At 43.7% G+C, this 18,964-nt stretch overlaps 1 protein-coding gene across 1 annotated transcript; it reads right to left on the bottom strand.

Moving 5' to 3' along the window:
* Positions 1-12,581: 12,581 nt before the first annotated feature.
* On the bottom strand, positions 12,582-17,356 carry chst8 (carbohydrate sulfotransferase 8). The gene is made up of 2 exons (XM_088938594.1): positions 17,322-17,356; positions 12,582-15,715 (listed from the first exon to the last, which is right to left on the bottom strand). The coding sequence occupies exons 1-2, from the start codon at positions 17,331-17,333 to the stop codon at positions 14,603-14,605; spliced, it is 1,125 nt and encodes a 374-aa protein (XP_088794720.1). The 5' UTR covers positions 17,334-17,356; the 3' UTR covers positions 12,582-14,602.
* Between the last annotated feature and the right edge of the window lie 1,608 nt (positions 17,357-18,964).

Raw genomic sequence — 18,964 nt, 5'->3', positions numbered from 1 at the left:
ACATCTGTTCATTTCAGAAATGCATCATTATAAAACTGTTAGATTAATAATGCAGCATTTTGTTTTGTGATTAAACATATTATCTTGTTTGGACTGATAGAAATTTATGTGTGCCATATGAAAATGTTACAGTAATCAAATAAAAAACAAAGCCAAAATTGAAATTCTGCTAAAGCTACTATGACTTCATTGGGTACATTAAGATAGTTTTGTATTTCTGTTCTTTTAGAAATCATCGCCAATTGTTCTTTGCCCATCTGATTTGAAACAGCCAGCTACAAACCCTGCAATCACACACAGGGGAGAGTGAGGAAGTGCAGGCTGTTTTTAAAACTGGTGTTTTAAAAGCTAATGTATCAAAAGTCCAAGACTTTGAATAAATTCACATATAACCAAAGCCTAACCCTGTCCCATTGCATACTGTACTATAGTATATAGTATGTATGGTTAAAAGACATAAGTAACCCTCCACTATATGATAAAGTATCAATGCATTGCATTTTGGTTAATTTAAATAACATTCATCAAGTAAAACTTACAAATGTATAGTAATCAGCTAAAACAAGCAACATGAATCCCTCCTCTGTGTCCACCGGATGCTGTGCTTTTTCGCTCTGCTCCTTGAAAAGCGCACCCCACTGTAATGAAACTGGCAATAAAACCGTCAGTGGTCCAGTAAAGTCGTCTCCAGCCTGTCATTCCCCACTCTGCTGACACAGAACCTGGAGTGTTCGTTGCAGCAGTGAAACAAGCCCACGCTGAGCTGCGGGGGCTGGGCGGAGGGTAGCTGGGCAGCGGGCAGGGAGAGGCTCACTCACTCGCTGGATTCGTCTCACCATCCGAGTCTGTGGCGCCACTGATTCGAAAGTTGCTGTTGCCGAACCTTTGGCTCGGTTTCATCCCGCCCTGCTCTTCTTTCGCCCATGACCCCTTCTGCCAGACTGAATTACAAGTAAGCAATTTCGCGAATGTGAAATTTGCAGATGCAGAATACTATATACAGTACGCACAAGGCCTCTTTCACTGTATCCGAACTATTGATACAATCGTTCCGCCTCTATTTACTGTTGCACAGTCTCCTACAATAGAATGAACCTTGTTGCCTTCCCACAGTTCACAATCCTTTGCCACCTCGGTCAACCTGTTCTCAGCCAGCAGCCGTAGGTGTGCTACGATATCTAGTTATACAGTTGCGTCCCTACAGGGCAATTCAAATAACTTTAAGCTCAGGCTCTTTAGGAAGGTATTGTTCCAAAAGCAATTGACTTGACTCCCAGAATTAATTCAGTCCTCTGAAGAGGGCAATCCATCCTGGTGAGGCCGGCTTCGCTGAAGGCCTTTCCCACAGTTGGGTAATTGGACCGCGGAGCCTCGGTGTGTCACAATAAGTTATGGACGGAGGCAGTTCATTGTCTCCTGCTGCAGAACAGTTTCTCACATGTGTTGAGCCAGACAATTCTTTTCGCTGCCTCCTGTCAGAAGCCGTTAAAAGCAGCACTGTACGTCTGCAGCACTGCACGCCTTCCATGACCAGGATCCCTCTTCTCTGTAAGTTTTGCACATCGCTAAACACACCTCGCAGGCCATCAGATTCATTTAAGAAGTGAGTAGGGAGCTGCGTCGGCATGCTTGGGCAGCAAAGGAACAGGTAAAGGTTCAATCCATGCTGAAAGGTAAAAAAAACAATGTGACTGTGGAGCCTTCTTCAGGTGTGTGGGAGAGAGGAAATAAGGCCCAGGAGAACACCAGATGGAGGAGGTGAGAAGGGGCGGGGAGCAGGGAGGAGATGGGCGTGAAGCAGGTGAGAATGAGTGTCCGGGCTCAGGGAGAAGAGGAGGAGAGGTGTGGAAAGCCTTAATCAGCAAAGGCATAATGAGGACTGAGAGGATTTAGAAGGAGATGAGATTGACGTTGAGAGAAGGGGAAAGTGTGATCCAGGTTTAAGGATCATTTTCGCTTTTGGATGTCCTTCTGCAATAGGAGTTCCGAAACCCCTCTTGCTGATGATTGAATTAAATGTTCCTTTCCGGCTTCTGGCCTCCACTCTGCCGAGCCCAGGACATTCGATGGGTGCTGGAAGTCAGTGTAAAATCTCTGCACGACCTAAATACTAACGAGCAGAAGAGTGTTAATGTATCTGACTTTTTGGTGTTGGCATGTACTGTATATGCTGACAAATACTGACACTGGTAATATGAAACAGAATGTTAGGTGCCTGATATCGGTCTTCAGCTGAAAGAATGACTTTCTCAGAGGCTTGAAATATGGTTCACTTCATCACTGTACGATTCTACTGGTAAACCAAAGTTCAGTGGAATTCATGTTCATGATGTACACTTAATCATTTATGACTTTAAAACCACAAACAGGAAATGCAGATCTACTGCAGGGTCTGTGTATTCTCACCTTTTCAGGACACCAGCAGAATGAAAAACCAGAAGATGCAGTTCTTATAACAAGCACTGGGAAGAGCTGTACAGGGCAACGTTATGACAATACAGTATACCGTAACACTGCTATTACTAATAATACCTACATCAAAACATTACTACAACTTGCTTGAAAAATTAGGTCTTCCAAGTGGTCTCTAAAGGTGTGGATGGCTCTGTCAGTGTTTGCCATGAGATTTCAATCTGATTTTTAATGTGTGGGACTCACAAAATCCCAGGACTACTCTTTTATATCTGTTATGACTAATGACTTCTGTGGAAGAGCAACTATTAATAAATGAGATGGCATTCCTATATTCCTGCTTACTCCTATAATCTGTGCCTACTTCCTGTATTATATTTATATACTGTATTTTATATATTTCAAGTTTTAACTTACATGGGAATTACTTTAGATTTAAATGTATATATGCACTGTTAGCTTGCTGGCATCCCAAGTAAATTCAAAGGAGAGACAAGATATTGTTTAAGCAAAGGCAATCTAGGTCTCTCCTCTTAGGAAGATATTAACTGATTCAAGGAAAATTGGCTGTTGTAAATGTGCAGGCTTCATACTGTCTGCAGTCCCATTTCTCATTAGTAGGTTCACTATTGGTTCTGCTGTTTCACACCTGCGTTCTGCTGCTCGCAGTGGCAGGTGGTCTATTTCCGAGTTCCCATCCGCCTCCGGTCAGTGATCTTGATGTCAATCTCGTCCCTCTGGTGTCGCCTAGCCATCCCCTCAAGATCTTCCACTCTAATATCAAGAGACCTCTGTCTTCCCCACGTCCTGCCAGACAGCACCTCCTCACTGAGATCAGAGTCATGCTTTATTCCAAGAGCATCTCTGTAAAAACCCTTTTAAAGAAAGAGATCGATGTTTGCAGTGGTCGATGCTGAGATGCCTTATTTTGTTTCTTAAATGGGAGAGCTTCACAGTCAAGACCAAAAGCGTTTGAATTCAGCCAAGATCTAGAGCTGCTACACCAGATCCTAGCTCAATTTTAAAAAGGGAAAGGCACGTGATTCGGTTTCAGAAGGTGTTGAGGAAGTTCGGATGTACATGTACATCTTCTGTAGGATCGTATCCCAATGGAAGTAGATATTTTCAATTTAATTTTGTGCTGCCCACCCTGAACTGCACTTCTTGGATTAAAGATTCAAAGGCCAGAATGAAGGAGCAGGTGGAATACATTACATCCTTCTATGTGTGTCTTACTGACAATGCTATATTTATATATCTTTGTATTCATAATCCGTGTATTGAGCAGTTCATAACGAATAACGCATGACAATGCTTTTACTGCAATGTTCCAGATCACTGTGGGTTGCAAACACATTGAGTCGCTGGAATTTCCATAAATTTCATATGGAAATCCACCATATAATATGCAAACCAGCTGGGGAACAGGTTTGTTTTCTAAGCTGATAACTTTTTATTTTCAGTTGAAAAAAAAAAGACTTTTTTTTAGCTTGCAGAGCAAATGTTGCACTGTTTGATTGCCTATTTTCTCCTCTAAATGTGTAGGTGAACTTATTTACAGGAAATGAATTGAATTATCTTTTAATAGAGGCATTTAATCCTGGAACATCATAAAATTTCATGAATGGTCAGACAAGACATTCATTAACAAAAACTACATGAGCTTCTGCGTGGGAACAGCTCTATTGTCTGTTTTATGTGAAGTACTGCTTTGTATCGGTGAAACGGATTTTAAGACAGTGCTTATGCATCTAATGCAAAATTACCTTTGTGGAGAAGATTCTAAACAAAATTAATTGTAAATAAAAAATGAATACATAAACTACAATGATATTTTAGAAAATGTCTGGGCCATATTTTCTGTATGAGTGAATGTTAATGGATATTAAGCAGGAAGAACTGAAACAAGTTAAACGGCATACACTTCACTTATATTGTATATATACAGAACATTGCAGAAGCTGTGTGCATTTCAATGTAATGCATTCATTTTGGCACAGAACATGTACACAAGAAAGTCACATCACCTCACTTTCAATAACCACTTATCCAGTTCAGGGTTACAGTGGGCTGGACTCTGTGTTCTCTGTGGACTGTGGGAGAAAACCGGAGCACCTGGAGGAGACCCACACGAAGACAGGGAGAACGTACAAACTCCACACACACAGCGCCCCAGGAACTGAACCCAGGGCCTCTGTCTAACCATCCAATCATTTATCCAGTACACTCACAGGGGAGCGGAGCCTGTTCCTGCCAGCATGGGGCATTAGGCCATTCCATGGTCAATAAAACACAGTATTCTAATTCAAATTACGCCTTCAAAACACCCACATCAACGTCTACCAGAATGTGGTGTAATAGCGATGGCTTCCTCTGCATTCTTCAAGGACTTGTCGCCAGAATTAATTCATTGAGCGTTTCAGTGTGTTACGAGGCCATTCCCCGCAGTAGCAGTCTCCGTGCGGAGGACGCGGGGTGCCTGTGTACCCAGCGTTCACCGGGGGAGCTCAGTGTACCTGAATCCCCTTCCCCGTTTGCGTTGGTAGCTGGGGTCTGCGCGACGCTTTGATGAAATAAGACGGAGCTCTGCTTTCCCGCACAGATGTTCTGTTCGATGCAATTCTCTCCCCCATTACATCTAGGCTCAATGGCTTCATTAAAAAAGGATTCCCAGATGGCCAACCGTCTTCGCATTCGAAATTATTGTACATTTAAAAACAACAATTACGAACCGCTTGTTTATTGGGCCCTTCAGAATATAACCGCAAGGTTAAAATGCTACTGTACGTCTACAAATTGGCTCTCAGAAAGCGGGAGAATGCACTCTCCGGGCCATTAGTGCAAGTGATCCCGGTTTATTGATTTTAATTAATTATACCACCTCAGCACTACTGCTAATAATGCCACTGCTTTGTTTAATAGCGTAATGGAATGTTTTCCCCCCACTCCTGATAGTAATTGAATCAGATTTGAATAATAGATGTCAACATCACTACAGTACTACAAGGGCAACCACATTACGCTATTCTTGTGCGAACGCTCAGTGTCTTGCAGGCAGACTCCAGAAAAGCGTTTTTTTTTTGTAAAGGAGGGTTATAATACCAAGTAGAATCTTAATCACGGTATTATACTGAATTCATTTTACTGCAGAAAAATAGAATTAGAGTCCTCTCATCCTGATCCATAATAGCATGGAAGAAAACAATATTGGATTTCGTTGCATTCATTTGGAGAATCGGTCTAAAAATCCACCACTGTCGAGTATTGCGGCAGCATTTCATCGCACAACGACTGCATTGCACTGCATGTCTCTAGAGGCTCTAAATGGATGAGCTTCTCAGTTTGTGGGTGTACAGTAGCAATATTGGTTGAGTAGAAATTGCAATTGCATTATTACTCTGCAGAGATGCAAATTCAGTCACTCGTAAGACGCTAAACCGCATGTTTTCTGGAAAATCCAGGCACATCCCTGTGCGTTCTGGTTGAACTGCGTCTTGGTAGCAGCTGTGGTTTGATCATTTATGAATCACCTCTGTCCTGTGCAACCTCATACGATATGCCGACAGCGGGTAGACTACCGTATAGTAGCACAAGTGCACGAAACTATTCCGTCTTAGCAAGTCCAGGTAAACTGTTTCTCAGTGCTGATTCCACCCGGGCTATTTCGATGCTGTGCTGCTTGCCGGGTGAACGTAAGTGCTGCCATCGTGTGGTCATTCTGTAGATTGCAGACGTTACGTGGTTGAGTTTATGAATGATAAGAAGCAAGTTATGTTTTTTTCAATACGTAAAACTTAGTAATGCCATTTTTTATTTTGAGGAACGTTTACTAGTTTGAATAATTTCAATTTAATTCACCCCAAGCTAAAAGTGTGACCCTACAAAAGCTCTACAGAACAATTGTCTATCAGATAAAAAAAGAGACTTGAGTTACTTTTAGAGGTGTGGTTCACAAATGGTCGTTTCAAAGTTTCGCTCCGCCCATGTTTCGAGAACATTGCCCTGCAATCGCAACGAAACCTGTAACCCTTCTTCCTTAATTACTGTTTCTCGCCCTCACTAAAATGGTAAGTTGGCATTGTGCCCTGAGGCTGCAGATGCTTATTAACTTGTTTATTTTTTTGCTTATATACTATTTGGTTAGATAGACAAATAATATTAGATATCTCTCACTCCAAGCATAAAACTGCCAGATTCATGTTAGTATGGTAGTAGGCCCCATGGTGAAAAATACAGATTCGATCGGCCAGAGTCCTTTTAGGTCCTCCAAAGTTATTTGTCACCAGTGATGGGAAAAAATGCACCCCCAGAATAAAATAAACACTTATGTAAAATAACATAACGTATTTTGTGATTAATGAGTTGTTATTCAGGGCCTGGATTGGTGAACTGAGCTGTAAACCTTGTGCTAAATGTGCAAATATTAAAACATTGTGTCTGCATTCTTCAGTGCTAATGCTAAACCAGTTAACTCACCTAGTCCAGATACTGTACATTCGTTTGTTTAAACCGGTTTTTTATGAGTTCATGGAGGGAAAAACACAAACGTACTACCTTTGAACTGTTCTGTGTGGTGTTGAGTGTTTGAATCAGTTTGCAAGCATAATAAACTGGATCAGTTGGACATTTACTACAACTCTAGTAATAAAGCTTGTTTTTCCACGATTTATCCTTTCATCTAACTTGTCTGAAGTCACTGGTGTGACTACATAGAACAAGTGGATGCACTTTCTGTACAGATGCTATCAGTGACCTAAGGGTTGTGTTATTAAATGGAGCATTTTTCTGCAGTTTATGTTTGTATTACAAAATCCTATGATGGACTCGTTTTGCTTCAGGAATGCACCTGAAGTAACTCACATTAAGTAACATATCACTTAGTGTTGATGTCTAAACAGAGTTTACTTTATGTATCTTCTTAAACTGGGGTTTAAATGTTTTTAAATGTGGGTGTACCATCAGTGAATGAATGCCACTAAAATCCCGATCTAAGATCTCCAGTGGATTATACTGGTGAGTCATTCGCATATTCTCTTTTTAACAAGGCTTTCACTGCCTTTATCTGCGACACTTCTCATTGTCCCTATGAGGTGTGCTTTCCTTTCAAGGAGAAAGTATCCAGTTAATTTAAAAGCTTAAAAAATGTTTCATAGAAACTATCAAGCAAAACAAGAGGTGAGAGGAAAGAATAGTGACCTAATGCTGTCAATCATGCTGAACCGCTGACAGGTTTATTCAACCTCATGTTTGATTTATATAGCAGATCCCCAAGTGCCAGCCCTACCGTGATTTCTCAACCTTAATGAACTCTCGTTGGTTTCGACTTGGGGTGGCACGGTGGGATCGCGGTGCTGGGGCCCTGGGTTCAATTCTGCACCTGGGGTGCTATCTGTGTGGAGTTTGCATGTTCTTCTTGGGTTAACATGAGTTCGCTCAGGGTGTTCTGATTTTCTCCTGCAGTCCAAAAACATGCTGGTAGATCAATTGGTTGCTGGGAAACCTGGCCCTGGTGTGAGTGTGTGTGTGCCCTGTGATGGACTGGCGTCCTGTCCAGGGTGTACCCTACCTTGTGCCCATTGCTTCCCCATTGCCCCCGTGTCGGTGAATTGGAAGAGGTGTTTGGGAAATAGATGGATGGTTTGGATTGGGTCATTCACCTTGAATTTTCCGAGGGGTTCCAGCTTCCTCTCTGGGGCAGTACTGCGCTCTGTGTTCTTCAGTGAGCTGAGACTTGTGCTGTTTTTTTTTGTCCAGCCAGTTGCCAAAGTTCTTTGCCAAGAGCTGCTGGAATGCTGTTCTCATCACGAGTGCTCAGGCAGTTTCCTTGCTCCAGGCGCATCTCACATTGGCAGGGTTTAATCCAGCTTTAGTCGGTGAAATCACAATAACAAATCCCTCAATAAAGAAGACCCAGGATATGGTGCAGTTTAGCTCTGGGCTGTCATGTAGTTTTGTTGTGTACTTTCAGATAATGTCCTAAATAATACTTTAATAGGGATTTGCTTCACACCTTTGTGGGGAATGTCTGTAGAGAGAAAAAGCAGTGTTTGTTCCACAGTCGGGTACTGTATATTATTATTTTTCTATGATCAGTTGGAACCAAAACGGATTCTCTCCCCCTTCCAGACCTCATGAGCCTGACTCAGAGTGGAAGAGTGCAGAGCTGTTTGTGCTTGAGCTCACAGAGATAGCAGGACGGTCTCTTTCTGGGCATCGTGGACCACCTCTGTGAGGAGCACCATATTGGTTATATTGGGGACAGAGAGGACCAGCAGCCTCCAGGGATCTGTGTGCACAGCTGCCAGGGGAGAGCCACTGTCTTTCTGGCTTGCCCTCCAGATCAGTGTCTGCTGTAACGAGGGACGAATCATGATTCAGGAAGATAACCGGACAGGGGCACAGTCATTTCAAAAGTAGTGGACATAGCCAATGTGACTGGAGCCCAAGAAGTAGCCACTCATTTCCCACATTACGAACAAGGATATGTGCACGCTACCCTGGGGGCTGAGCGTGCACGAGTGGCTGATATCGCCCATGAGGGCTTGACTATGTTGGGTGTAATGAAAAAAAGGAAAATGGATCAACTGGTGAGAACTGGTAAGAGCAGTCTGGGGCAGAAACTGTTACAGGTAAAAGTTGTTAATATTAAGATTGAAAGAGAGTCTGTCGAGGTTTATAGAGTTGTCGCTGTGACCCAAGACATAAAAAAGAACCGACTGGCTTTTCCAAATTGCCTGTGCAATGTGGCATCAAAAAAAAGTTAACCTCCTTTTCTTTGCCTCCCAACTCATGTGATGAATTCTAGGAAAGTGTCTCTGCTATGATCTAACGATGCACAAACAAGTGGCACTTGGTTAACTTTTTTTGGAAATGTTGTTCTACTTCAGGAAAACCGCTTTCCTTTTTCCACCTCTTCCTGACCCTCCTTCGCTACCTATTTATTTGAAGTAAAGCAGCTCTCCCATTTGATTTTCTCTGTTCTGCCTCCTTCCCCTCATGCTCTGCAGCAGCTCTGTCTCTGGAGACCACTGATTGTGCTGCCTCGGAGGCTCTCTGTCTTCCCAGCGTTCCCAGGAGACATGAGTCCCTGACCCAGGCCAGCCTCACAGTGTATAAACACTCCACAGGCTCTGGCTGAAAAATATGGGCAGTCAGAATTCTGGACAAGGGTTCCTTGCATCCTGAAACACTGCTGGTATTGACATGGTATTGACATGGTATTGACATGGGGAATGTATTTTTTACAGACTGTAACAGGTATTTAAAGAGCCAGTAATGGGTTTTAATAATAGTGTTGAAAGAGAGTCTGCTGAGGTGTGTAGTAAATTAAAATCAGTCAAAGTGGGTGAAGATGTTTTGGCAGAGTGGTTACGGGGCTATACAATATTGTGGAAACTTTTCCTTAACAGAATTTGTATAGATTTTCTTTGGGAGATTGTCATTTAGGTGACTTTCAACATCCAAGTGTGATGCAAGAGCTGAAGAGCTCCCCTGTCTGTTACTGTGAGTGAGCTTTGAGGTGGCTGTTTTTGAGTGTCAAAGTTTTCAAATGACACTGAGAGCAAATCTGACATCCTGTCATGTCTCTTCTGACTCCTCTTCTCTCCAGCCCAGTGTCCCAGTGCTCAGTGTGACACTTAGCAGGTCGATTATTTAGAAGAGCAGATCAGTCACTAATGTCATTGCTCCTTCCTAAGTGACAGGAGATCGAGAGCAGGACAGTTTATCAATAGGGAAATTATATTTAGACGCTGACAGCCAGTTTGATGCCTAAACATATGAACTGTTTAGGCAAACCATGGTTTGATTTAATTGTGAATGGAGAAAATAAACTAAAAGATATAAGGACTATACACTTGTAATGGTACAAGCTACTTATCAAAGTCTAGTATCGTAGCCTAAACATCCTAAAAACAATGAATAGAATTCATTGCCTATGTTGGAGGGCTGAGAGAACCATGAACCAGTGGAATTTTCTGGTGAATTGCTCTGGTCAATCGTGGTAAAGAATAAAATCTCAACACGCATAAATTCAGCATAAAAAGAGGGAATAGAGGAGACGAGGGTCACAGGGAGCAAACGGAAGGCAGATGGAGTGTGAGACGGGCATCATCCACCTCTTGCTCTAAGTTGGTGCCAGGTGAGAGGACCTTGTTCTGATCAGTCTTGGAGACCAGATTCTGGCTATGTAATGTGAACCTGCTTTTAGGGAGTTTGGTGTCTTTTTATTTTTAGGAAATTGATTTCCTTTATTGGGGAACCCTCGGGCTTAAAGCATTCTCTCCTAATTTGGTGGTGCATCTTTAGAATAGGAAGATAGATTCCCTCTTCCCATTCACTTTTTAGGCATCCATGTTAAAGGACGGGAGATTTAAAGCTGTGCTGTATTCTTCTACTTAGTTTGCAATGTGTATCTCTCGTCGGCCTGTCAAGGCATTGTACAGTCTTTCGAGTTACAGAGTTCTCATTCTGTGTTTTCTGGATCTGCAGAATGTTGACTTCTGAGACCCATTGTTTTGTAAAAAAACATTTTTTGTTTTATGTTGTATAACATATTGTCATTTTATTGTGTGGTAGCTTGTTCATGTATGCCAGGAATCCATGTGTCTCAAACAATACCTGCTGCTTGGATATATTTTTAATATTTGGGTATTTTGCATTTATTAGTTTCACTCGTTCTATGTTTCTGACACCTCCTAGTTGGTAACAATAAAAAGATTAACACATTTCAAGCTGAAATGACAGTAGATTGGTGGTGATTCTACTAAAACCTATAATTTCTTTGCCTTCTTTACGTGACAGAATTTTAATTACTACACGTAGTTTTTGGATATTGTAATGTAGTTTTGTTACCTGTTCTGAGAACGTTGTCCAGAATTCCTCTTGTCCTCACCAATGGTTTAAACAAACCAAAAAATATTCCAAGTTTGCTACATTGGAAGTACAAGACTGGTATTCTTTCACCCTCAGTAAATTTAAGTCTAACAGATACTGTTAAATAGATAAGACAGACACAAGGGACTATGTTTTAACAGTCTAGAGATCTCCTGAGTGTCTGGAGCCTTTCCTATTCATGTGGGTTTTGTCTTGTTAGAGGCAATAAGTCGTTCAGGTGTTGTCATCTAAATTAAGGGTGTCCAGCTCCAGGATCTCAACTCTGCAAGCAAGAGACTTTGTAATTAAACACGCCAAGTTGGAATTGCCAGTCGCTCTTGACACCCGGCTCAGCGCTCTGACTCGGAGCCGTGCACGATGTGGGCAGGGACCTGCGGTCAGGTTTCCTGGTCCCAGGCTCTCGACGGAGCTGCTCGCCCTCGCGCCTGATGTGAGCTCCACACGGCCTTGCAGGAGAGGTGGAGTAACAGGACTCGGAGCTACAGAAACGATGTCGCCGCCTCCTCTCTGACACCCACAGTGTAAAACTCTGCTGTAGATTGTAGAGCAGACCAGGAGACTCTATAGTGGTATATATGCTATATACTGTAGACTACATAGTGGCGCTGTGTGGCTTGGGCCCACTAGTGATGGTAATCGAATTCTGGCCTGGGGAGACTAGAGCCGTACTTGTCACTGGCGTTGTGTCAAATTCTCATGTGGTGGAGGACCTGTGCTTCAGGTGTGGTGCATTCATCCGCTGTCCAGCGAGTGGCGCTGCCAGTGACCCGAGTGGAGTCGCGCCAGGGGCAGGGGGAGTTGCGCGTGGTCTGGCCGACGGCCCCGCCAGCCTGCGTGTACCTGGCGAGTCATAGGACTGGCGACACCTGGAGGACACCCTGGCAAACTAACACACCTTAGTGCTGTTCCTCCAGTTGTGCGTCTCTGCTTTCTACAGCTGAGGCTTGAGCTCTTGCTGTCTGCAGCACATGGTGGGGTGACCTTGCGATCTGAGCAAGCGCTTTTGTGTTAATCCACACGGGAGCCCTACACGGCTCTCAGTCGTTGCCAGTTTCTGGCCAAGAAGAAAAGGTGTGAATTGATTCAAACCTTGCTCAGTGCGCTTAAGGTTTTTTGGGGCCCATTGAGCCATTCTTCAGGGGTTGAAAACTACCGCTGATTAAGAGAGCACTGGGGCTACGTTTGGATTGTATCCCCAGAGTACTCTGACTGGGGGATCCCCACCTAAACGTGTCTGGTCATTCGTATGAAGAAGAACAAGCGAAACGACCGTGTGAAAAAGTTAAAGACAATTGGAAACATTTATTTGTAGACATTATAGTTGTAGCAGAGATGTCAACCTACTGTTGGAACGTCTCCCTGATACACCTGATAATTGTTGGTGTAAAATAAGGCAAAGAGTGGAGTTTTAGATGTACACTTGTGCACGGACAATAAAAAGGATCTTACATTCACTTGTTTACTGGATACATTTTTGTATGTCCAAATTTACCTGCACACCACACTGGCACCAGTCAGACCATCCTGCACTTCCCTTTACAGGCGAAATTAAAGTCACATCCATTTTACACCTCTTAACCGCAACACAATCAGCACAAAAACTAACAAAAGATGCAAAAGAAAGGAAACTTTGAAGTCAGTCCACTACACAAAACTAATCTCCATTAAAATAATCTTTTTCTATATAATATTTATGATAAGGAATCTTTTTCTCTGTTATTTTATGTAAAGAATAATATATTTATAGCCAGGTTTTTCTATATAATCTCTGTAGTATTTGTTTTAGGTGTGAGATAGAAGATGGCTGAAGTCTTCTGTCTTTTCAGAGTGCAAGTGATGTCTGGGCAGGAGGCCCTCAGGGGAGGAGCAGCACGTGAGTCTCTTTCAGTTATTCTACTGTTTCAGTCCCATCGTTGCATCAGGTTAGGTAGATCATTTTTAGTTTTTTGTGATAGTGGCACATTGCTGTTGTCTGCATTTGAAAATCGGTTCAAACCTTGCTGGTTCGCTTAAGGTCTGGACCGGATCTGCTCACCTGCTGCAAATTAATATCTGCCTTATTGTTTTGAAACTGGATATACTGTGCCTTTATAAACCCATGTTATAGTGATGACAATTTAATGGTCAAAATGACACAGGCGTTCATTTTCTCAATATAAACCATCAGCCTTTTAAAATACATAGGATAATTTGCTTCTGTACTTTAAGTGAAAATTGCAGACAAGCCATCAAAATGCTGAAAACTGTGTAGTTCTCATATTACCTTATTTCCTGTGTGAAACATTGTTAGCTTGCTAATATGTGGGGAAAAAACTGCCCTTTCATTCTCATCCTAGTGGTAAATAGTTCCCCACAGTTAATTGAGTGGTATAACTATTTGACATAACCATAACATTAAAAATAGCTTGGTTTTATCCAATACTGCAGTACATTAACACTCTATGGGTGGGTTTGTGGTCAGAGTTCACCTGAAAACCCAAAAGGACAGAATAAATTGCACCATATTTCACTGTTAGAGTCAAAAACGTCAAGGAATAATGGGATTGTGCTACACTGATTGTATAAATACATATAAAAATATATATATATGAATTTCTTTTTTTTTTAAGTTTCCAGTAGGGAGTGTTGTACCCAGAGCTCTAAGAACACGTTTGGTGCCGTGTTGATTAACATGTTTCCTAAGAGTCGGCTCTGAAATGACAACACAAGGGCCAGCCCGTGTTGTTTAGGGAGGATGATGTAGTCCGGTTTGGTGTGCCGGGGGCACTCCTGGAATCCTGGAGCTGGGAACGAGCTGAGCGCCTAACATGTTTCCTAGCTCTGCCCAGATGTAAGATGTTCAGATTTCGAACCCTCCCCCAAAAAACAAAAAAAAAAACTGCTGATGACTTCTACTTGAGACCTGTGTGCAAAAGGCTGCACCCATCACTGCTCAATCTCCCATGATTTATAATCCCCTGGATTGAGTAAGTATTCAATCGGTTATTTAAAAAAACTCTAATGTTTACACTGATGCTGTTTAAATAACTATGGTTTACCATACGTGTGTATCACAAATAATATCTTCTGGAAGATAGTGTGAAAGCAGAAGAAAACTTTTTTTTTTAGCGGAGTGCTGAATATGTAGCTTAATGATACTGAACGGACAGCGAAGACACTAACATGGCAGCTCTTGCTGTTAATCAGAGAAGCGACGGGTTAAGGTTCGAATTTAAGGCTCCAAACAAGGTAGAAGCTGCCTCTGAGACCTCCAGGCGGCAGGGTGTGCAGGAAGGCGCGCGGCGCGCGGCCCGTGTCAGTACAGGTCCTGAAAGGGCTTTGAGTAGTTGAACATGAGATAGTCCATGTAGTAGAAGTCGTACGCCCTCTGCCTCTCGGAAGGCGTGAGCTGAGCGAAGTACTGCTGCGTGAGGCGGGCTGAGGTCCTCTCCTCGTGCGAGTGCCTGTCCTTGAAGCTGGGGAAGGTCAGGTTGCGCGGGGCTCCGGTGAGGTGCAGGAGGAAGTTGGCGTCCTCCTCCATGGACTCGAACCTGCCGATGAAGTCGTAGTCCACCAGGCAGGGGCTGCAGAGCCGGTTGACGTGCTCCCAGTGGATGTCCATGCCCACGGGCTTGTGCACGTCCAGCAGGTACTGCATGAACTCCTTGAAGGTCACGCCGGCGCCCGTCCGGAGGGCGGCCCGGGAGGCGTTGACGCGGTATTTGGAGATGATGGGCCTCCCGAAGACGGGGTGGTAGTAGCTGTTGGGGTGCTCGAACTTGTCCCGGAAGGCCGACACCAGCCTCTCGAAGGGCTCCCGGACAAAGAGCACTTTGGTGTAGGTCTCCAGCCTGTGGGAGATGCCGCTGTAGTTGAAGCTGTCCAGCCTCTTGAGGTGGTTGCCGTAGTGGACCGTGTTGTGCTGGATCTCCCGGGTGGAGGGGGCGAAGCCCTCGAGCACCAGCAGCACTCGTTTCCAGTTGGAGCAGCCCGCCTTCGGCACCTCGCAGTACAGGAGCTTGTGCTTGTCCTCCACGAAGATCCTCGACACGTGGTACGGCGTCACGGTCCTCTTGCTGCTGCTTTTGTACTTGGCGCAGACGTCCTTCATCAGCCGCTTCCTGCCCTCCTGGATCAGGGACAGCCTGCGCCACTCGGCCGGGTCGGCCCGCGGGGGGGGCGCGTCGGAGGCTGAGGCGTTGGCCGCTGGGCTGAGGGGGGCGCTCTTGAGCAGCAGCTTGCGGCGCCGCTTTGTGACTCGCGCGGCGGGCTGGCCGCCGGGGCCGTCGCCTTCGCTCTCGCGGGAGCCGAAGGCCGCGGGCGGCGTCTTGGCTTCGAAGGCTGGGAGCTGCATCGGGGAGACGGGCCGGGACAGTTCCTCCGGACTCGGCTCGGCCCTCCCCGCCTCCCTGCTGTAAGCGCACAGGTCCTGAACAGAGCCAGGAAGGAAACGGTTAAACACCAGCAAAGTCACAGCAATTTAGACAGAATTGTGGGTAGCCTAATATTTCTGTACTTATGTCTGAGGACTCATGAGTCATATGTAAAATGTATTTATTTTTACCTAGTATCATTTGATTTTATCCTAATACCCTGATACAGGATCAGAACACAGCTAAAGGGACATTTTATATTTGCAATGCCGAAATCAACCACACGGTGGCGCCCTCTCCCTACGGTTTCAGTTAACTGATCTCGTTCTCTGTTCTTATTCAACCTATAATGAAACTTCTTGTTTGTTTTCAGTGGCTTTTGTCGGGCTGGTAACAATGCACCATAACCTTCTGTCTTCAGCAGTGAAATACTTTGACAGAAAAGAAAATTGCATCACCATTAGTTTTTTTTCTTCTGTATGTTCATCACACACCCTTTTTTGTTTAAGGCAATTTCTGGGAGAGCTTTCTTTATTTTTTAATTAAAATGACTTCATCATCACCATCAGCCATATCACTCTGCAACTCACAACTGGCAACCCACTGGAGCTAAGCAGGTGTGAGCCTGGTCAGTACCTGGATGAGACACTCCTGGGAAAAACTAACGATGCTGTTGGAAGAGGTGTTAGTGGGGCCAGGGGGCGCTCACCCTGCAGCCTGTGTGTCGGGGACACTATACTGTAAACAGGCGCCATCCTATGGATGAGACGTAAAACTGAGGTCCTGACTCTCTGTGGTCATTAAAAATCCCAGGGTGTTTCTCTAAAAGAGTAGGGGTGTAACCCTGGTGTCCTGGCCAAATTTCCCATTGTCCCTTTACCAATCATGGCCTCTTAATAATCCCCATCTAGGAATTGGCTTCATTACTCTGCTCTCCTCCTCACTGATAGCTGGTGTGTGGGGAGCGTTCTGGTGCACTATGGCCGCCGTCGCATCATCCAGGTGGGGCTCCACATTGGTGGTGGTGGAGGGGATCCCCATTACCTGTAAAGTGCTTTGAGTGGAGTGTCCAGAAAAGTGCTATATAAGTGTAAGCAATTATTATTATTATTATTATCACAGTCACAGTGGGCTGGAGCCTATCCCCAGATGCATTGGGGCACAGGGTGGGATACACTTTAGAAGAGACGCTATCACAGGGCACACACAGGCACACACACACTCAAGCCAGGGCCACCTGCTACAGGAGCCACTTTACCTGTTAGCTTCTTTTTGAATTGTGTGAGGAAACCTGGAGGAAACCCATTTGAATACACGGAGAAATGATAAACTCCCCGCAGATAGCACGCCAGGAATTGAACCCAGGGCCCAAGTGCTGTGAGGTACTGTAGCAGTGCTAACCACTGTGCCACCATGCTGTTTTTAATTAAAATAAAATCTTTTTTCTTTACGGTGCCAAGGAGTGAAAAAAAAATCAAAAGAGTTTGTCCAAAATTAAACTTTCACTCATTATTACCAGTTGCATTTCTTGAGGTTTTTTTTTTGCAGTCCCTGCATTTAGGACGGTTGGTTTTCAAATGGACTTTCAGACACATCAATCAGCAAAGATATATTCTGATAGAAAGACTTTCAGACTCTTCAACAGCAAGATATTGGACTCACCTTTGTTGTCATCTGTCTCGTCTGAACACTGAACCTTGAGCCTTCGAGGAAAAAGACACAAAGGATACATCATGAGTAAATATGCAGCATCATATCTTCTTATGTAAATGAAAAATCTTTGAAATCAAAAATGACTGCAGCGAAGGACACAGATTCCTATCTACTGTAGTACTGTATATAAGCATGCTGTATGGGATAATAGCTGTATAATATTCCTAAAAGTGTGCACATTTGTACGCATTATACAGTATAATTATCCAGATACATCCTTCGTGTTATACTTCTTCATTATGTCTCTGTTCTTGTCTCGTCCTTGAAGTGTTTGTTTTTCTAGGCTTGATTGCCTGTATTGAAAGCAGATGTTTTACTTCATTTCCACTCTTTGAAAAACCCATTCGGAAATAAAACCTGTATGGTAATGTGCTGATAAACAAGGCTGGGGGGACAGCCTAGCCTGTTTTTAAGCATTATTTAGGTAATTATGCACTACTGCAGAACGAAGGCTCTCCAAGCAAGGCAGCGATACAGGAGCCTGCAACATCCTGCGATGGGGTAGAATATGCTGTGCTAAAGTGATCTGCAGGTTGAAGAAAAAACTAAAAAGGCCAAACGTGTCTATTTCTGTTTCCAGGCTGTCGGAGGTAGTGAACGCTGACTTTACCCAGGCTCAGAGTGCCAGTAATTTCTAATCAGTCGGACAGCTCTGACTTCCGAGTGATTAGAAATGTGAAGCACCTCAGTCCGACTGGCCTGTCACATTCTGTTTGAGCCTATATGTGATAAAACCCTTAAAAAAGTCTGCAAAGGCAGGGTGCAGCTCTGCTTAACTAATGAAATCTCTGCTCGCTGTCATACTTAAGCCTTGACATTTTCAGTGTATAAATGCCAGATTTAGAAGGCAAAACAATTTAGTAATGTGATTCAGTTTAATGCATTACTACAGTGTGACCTTTATGTGTATTGGAAGTGGCCATCTCCTGCTAGCATGGTTTTTGCTTAAGACAGAGAGGGGTCTAGCCTAAGGCTGTGTTTTCCAGACTAACATGGATTTTATATTTAAGATATTCTAAGGACTGTAGGGGTGTCATTTTAGTCCCTTACAATGTAACACAGATTATTTGTACACTGGCAAAACCAATTTTGTCCCTTTATTTATGAATAAAATACAAACTAATTAGGCAAAAGAGAAATGGTCAAAACAATTTCCCAGTAGCACAGTTTCCAAACTGATACCAAGAGGGATTCATTAACATATTTCATTTGCCGCCCTGAAATAATAACAGACTACACTAGTTCAAACTCTCGGGTTCATCCACTCCTTTCATATGATAAAATCTGATAGAATTAAGCCAAAGTCATTTAGTCCCTGCATTCTAATGGAGACTTTAACCTCATTTAATCTTATTGGATCTGGGAACCCCACTGAGCTGTTGATTGAAAAATCTGAGCCATTCATTCCTTCCAGAATTGCTTCGCACCACCAGGTGTTCATCGGAGGAATCGCGCATTTCTTACTGACCCACGTGTTAGAGCCTTTCGTCTTTTTAAATGCTGCAAGCTCCACAGTGCCTTGCAGGTGAGTGGACCCCAACTGGAGGAGCTCTGTGACTTGTTGATGACATCGCCCCATTCCTGGTCTCGTG

The sequence above is a fragment of the Atractosteus spatula genome, chromosome 21 (genome assembly GCF_055471065.1).
Source record: "Atractosteus spatula isolate fAtrSpa1 chromosome 21, fAtrSpa1.hap1, whole genome shotgun sequence".
Classification (NCBI taxonomy): domain Eukaryota; kingdom Metazoa; phylum Chordata; class Actinopteri; order Semionotiformes; family Lepisosteidae; genus Atractosteus; species Atractosteus spatula.
Note: the sequence above shows the minus strand (reverse complement) of the source record. Positions and strands in the feature narration are given on the sequence as shown.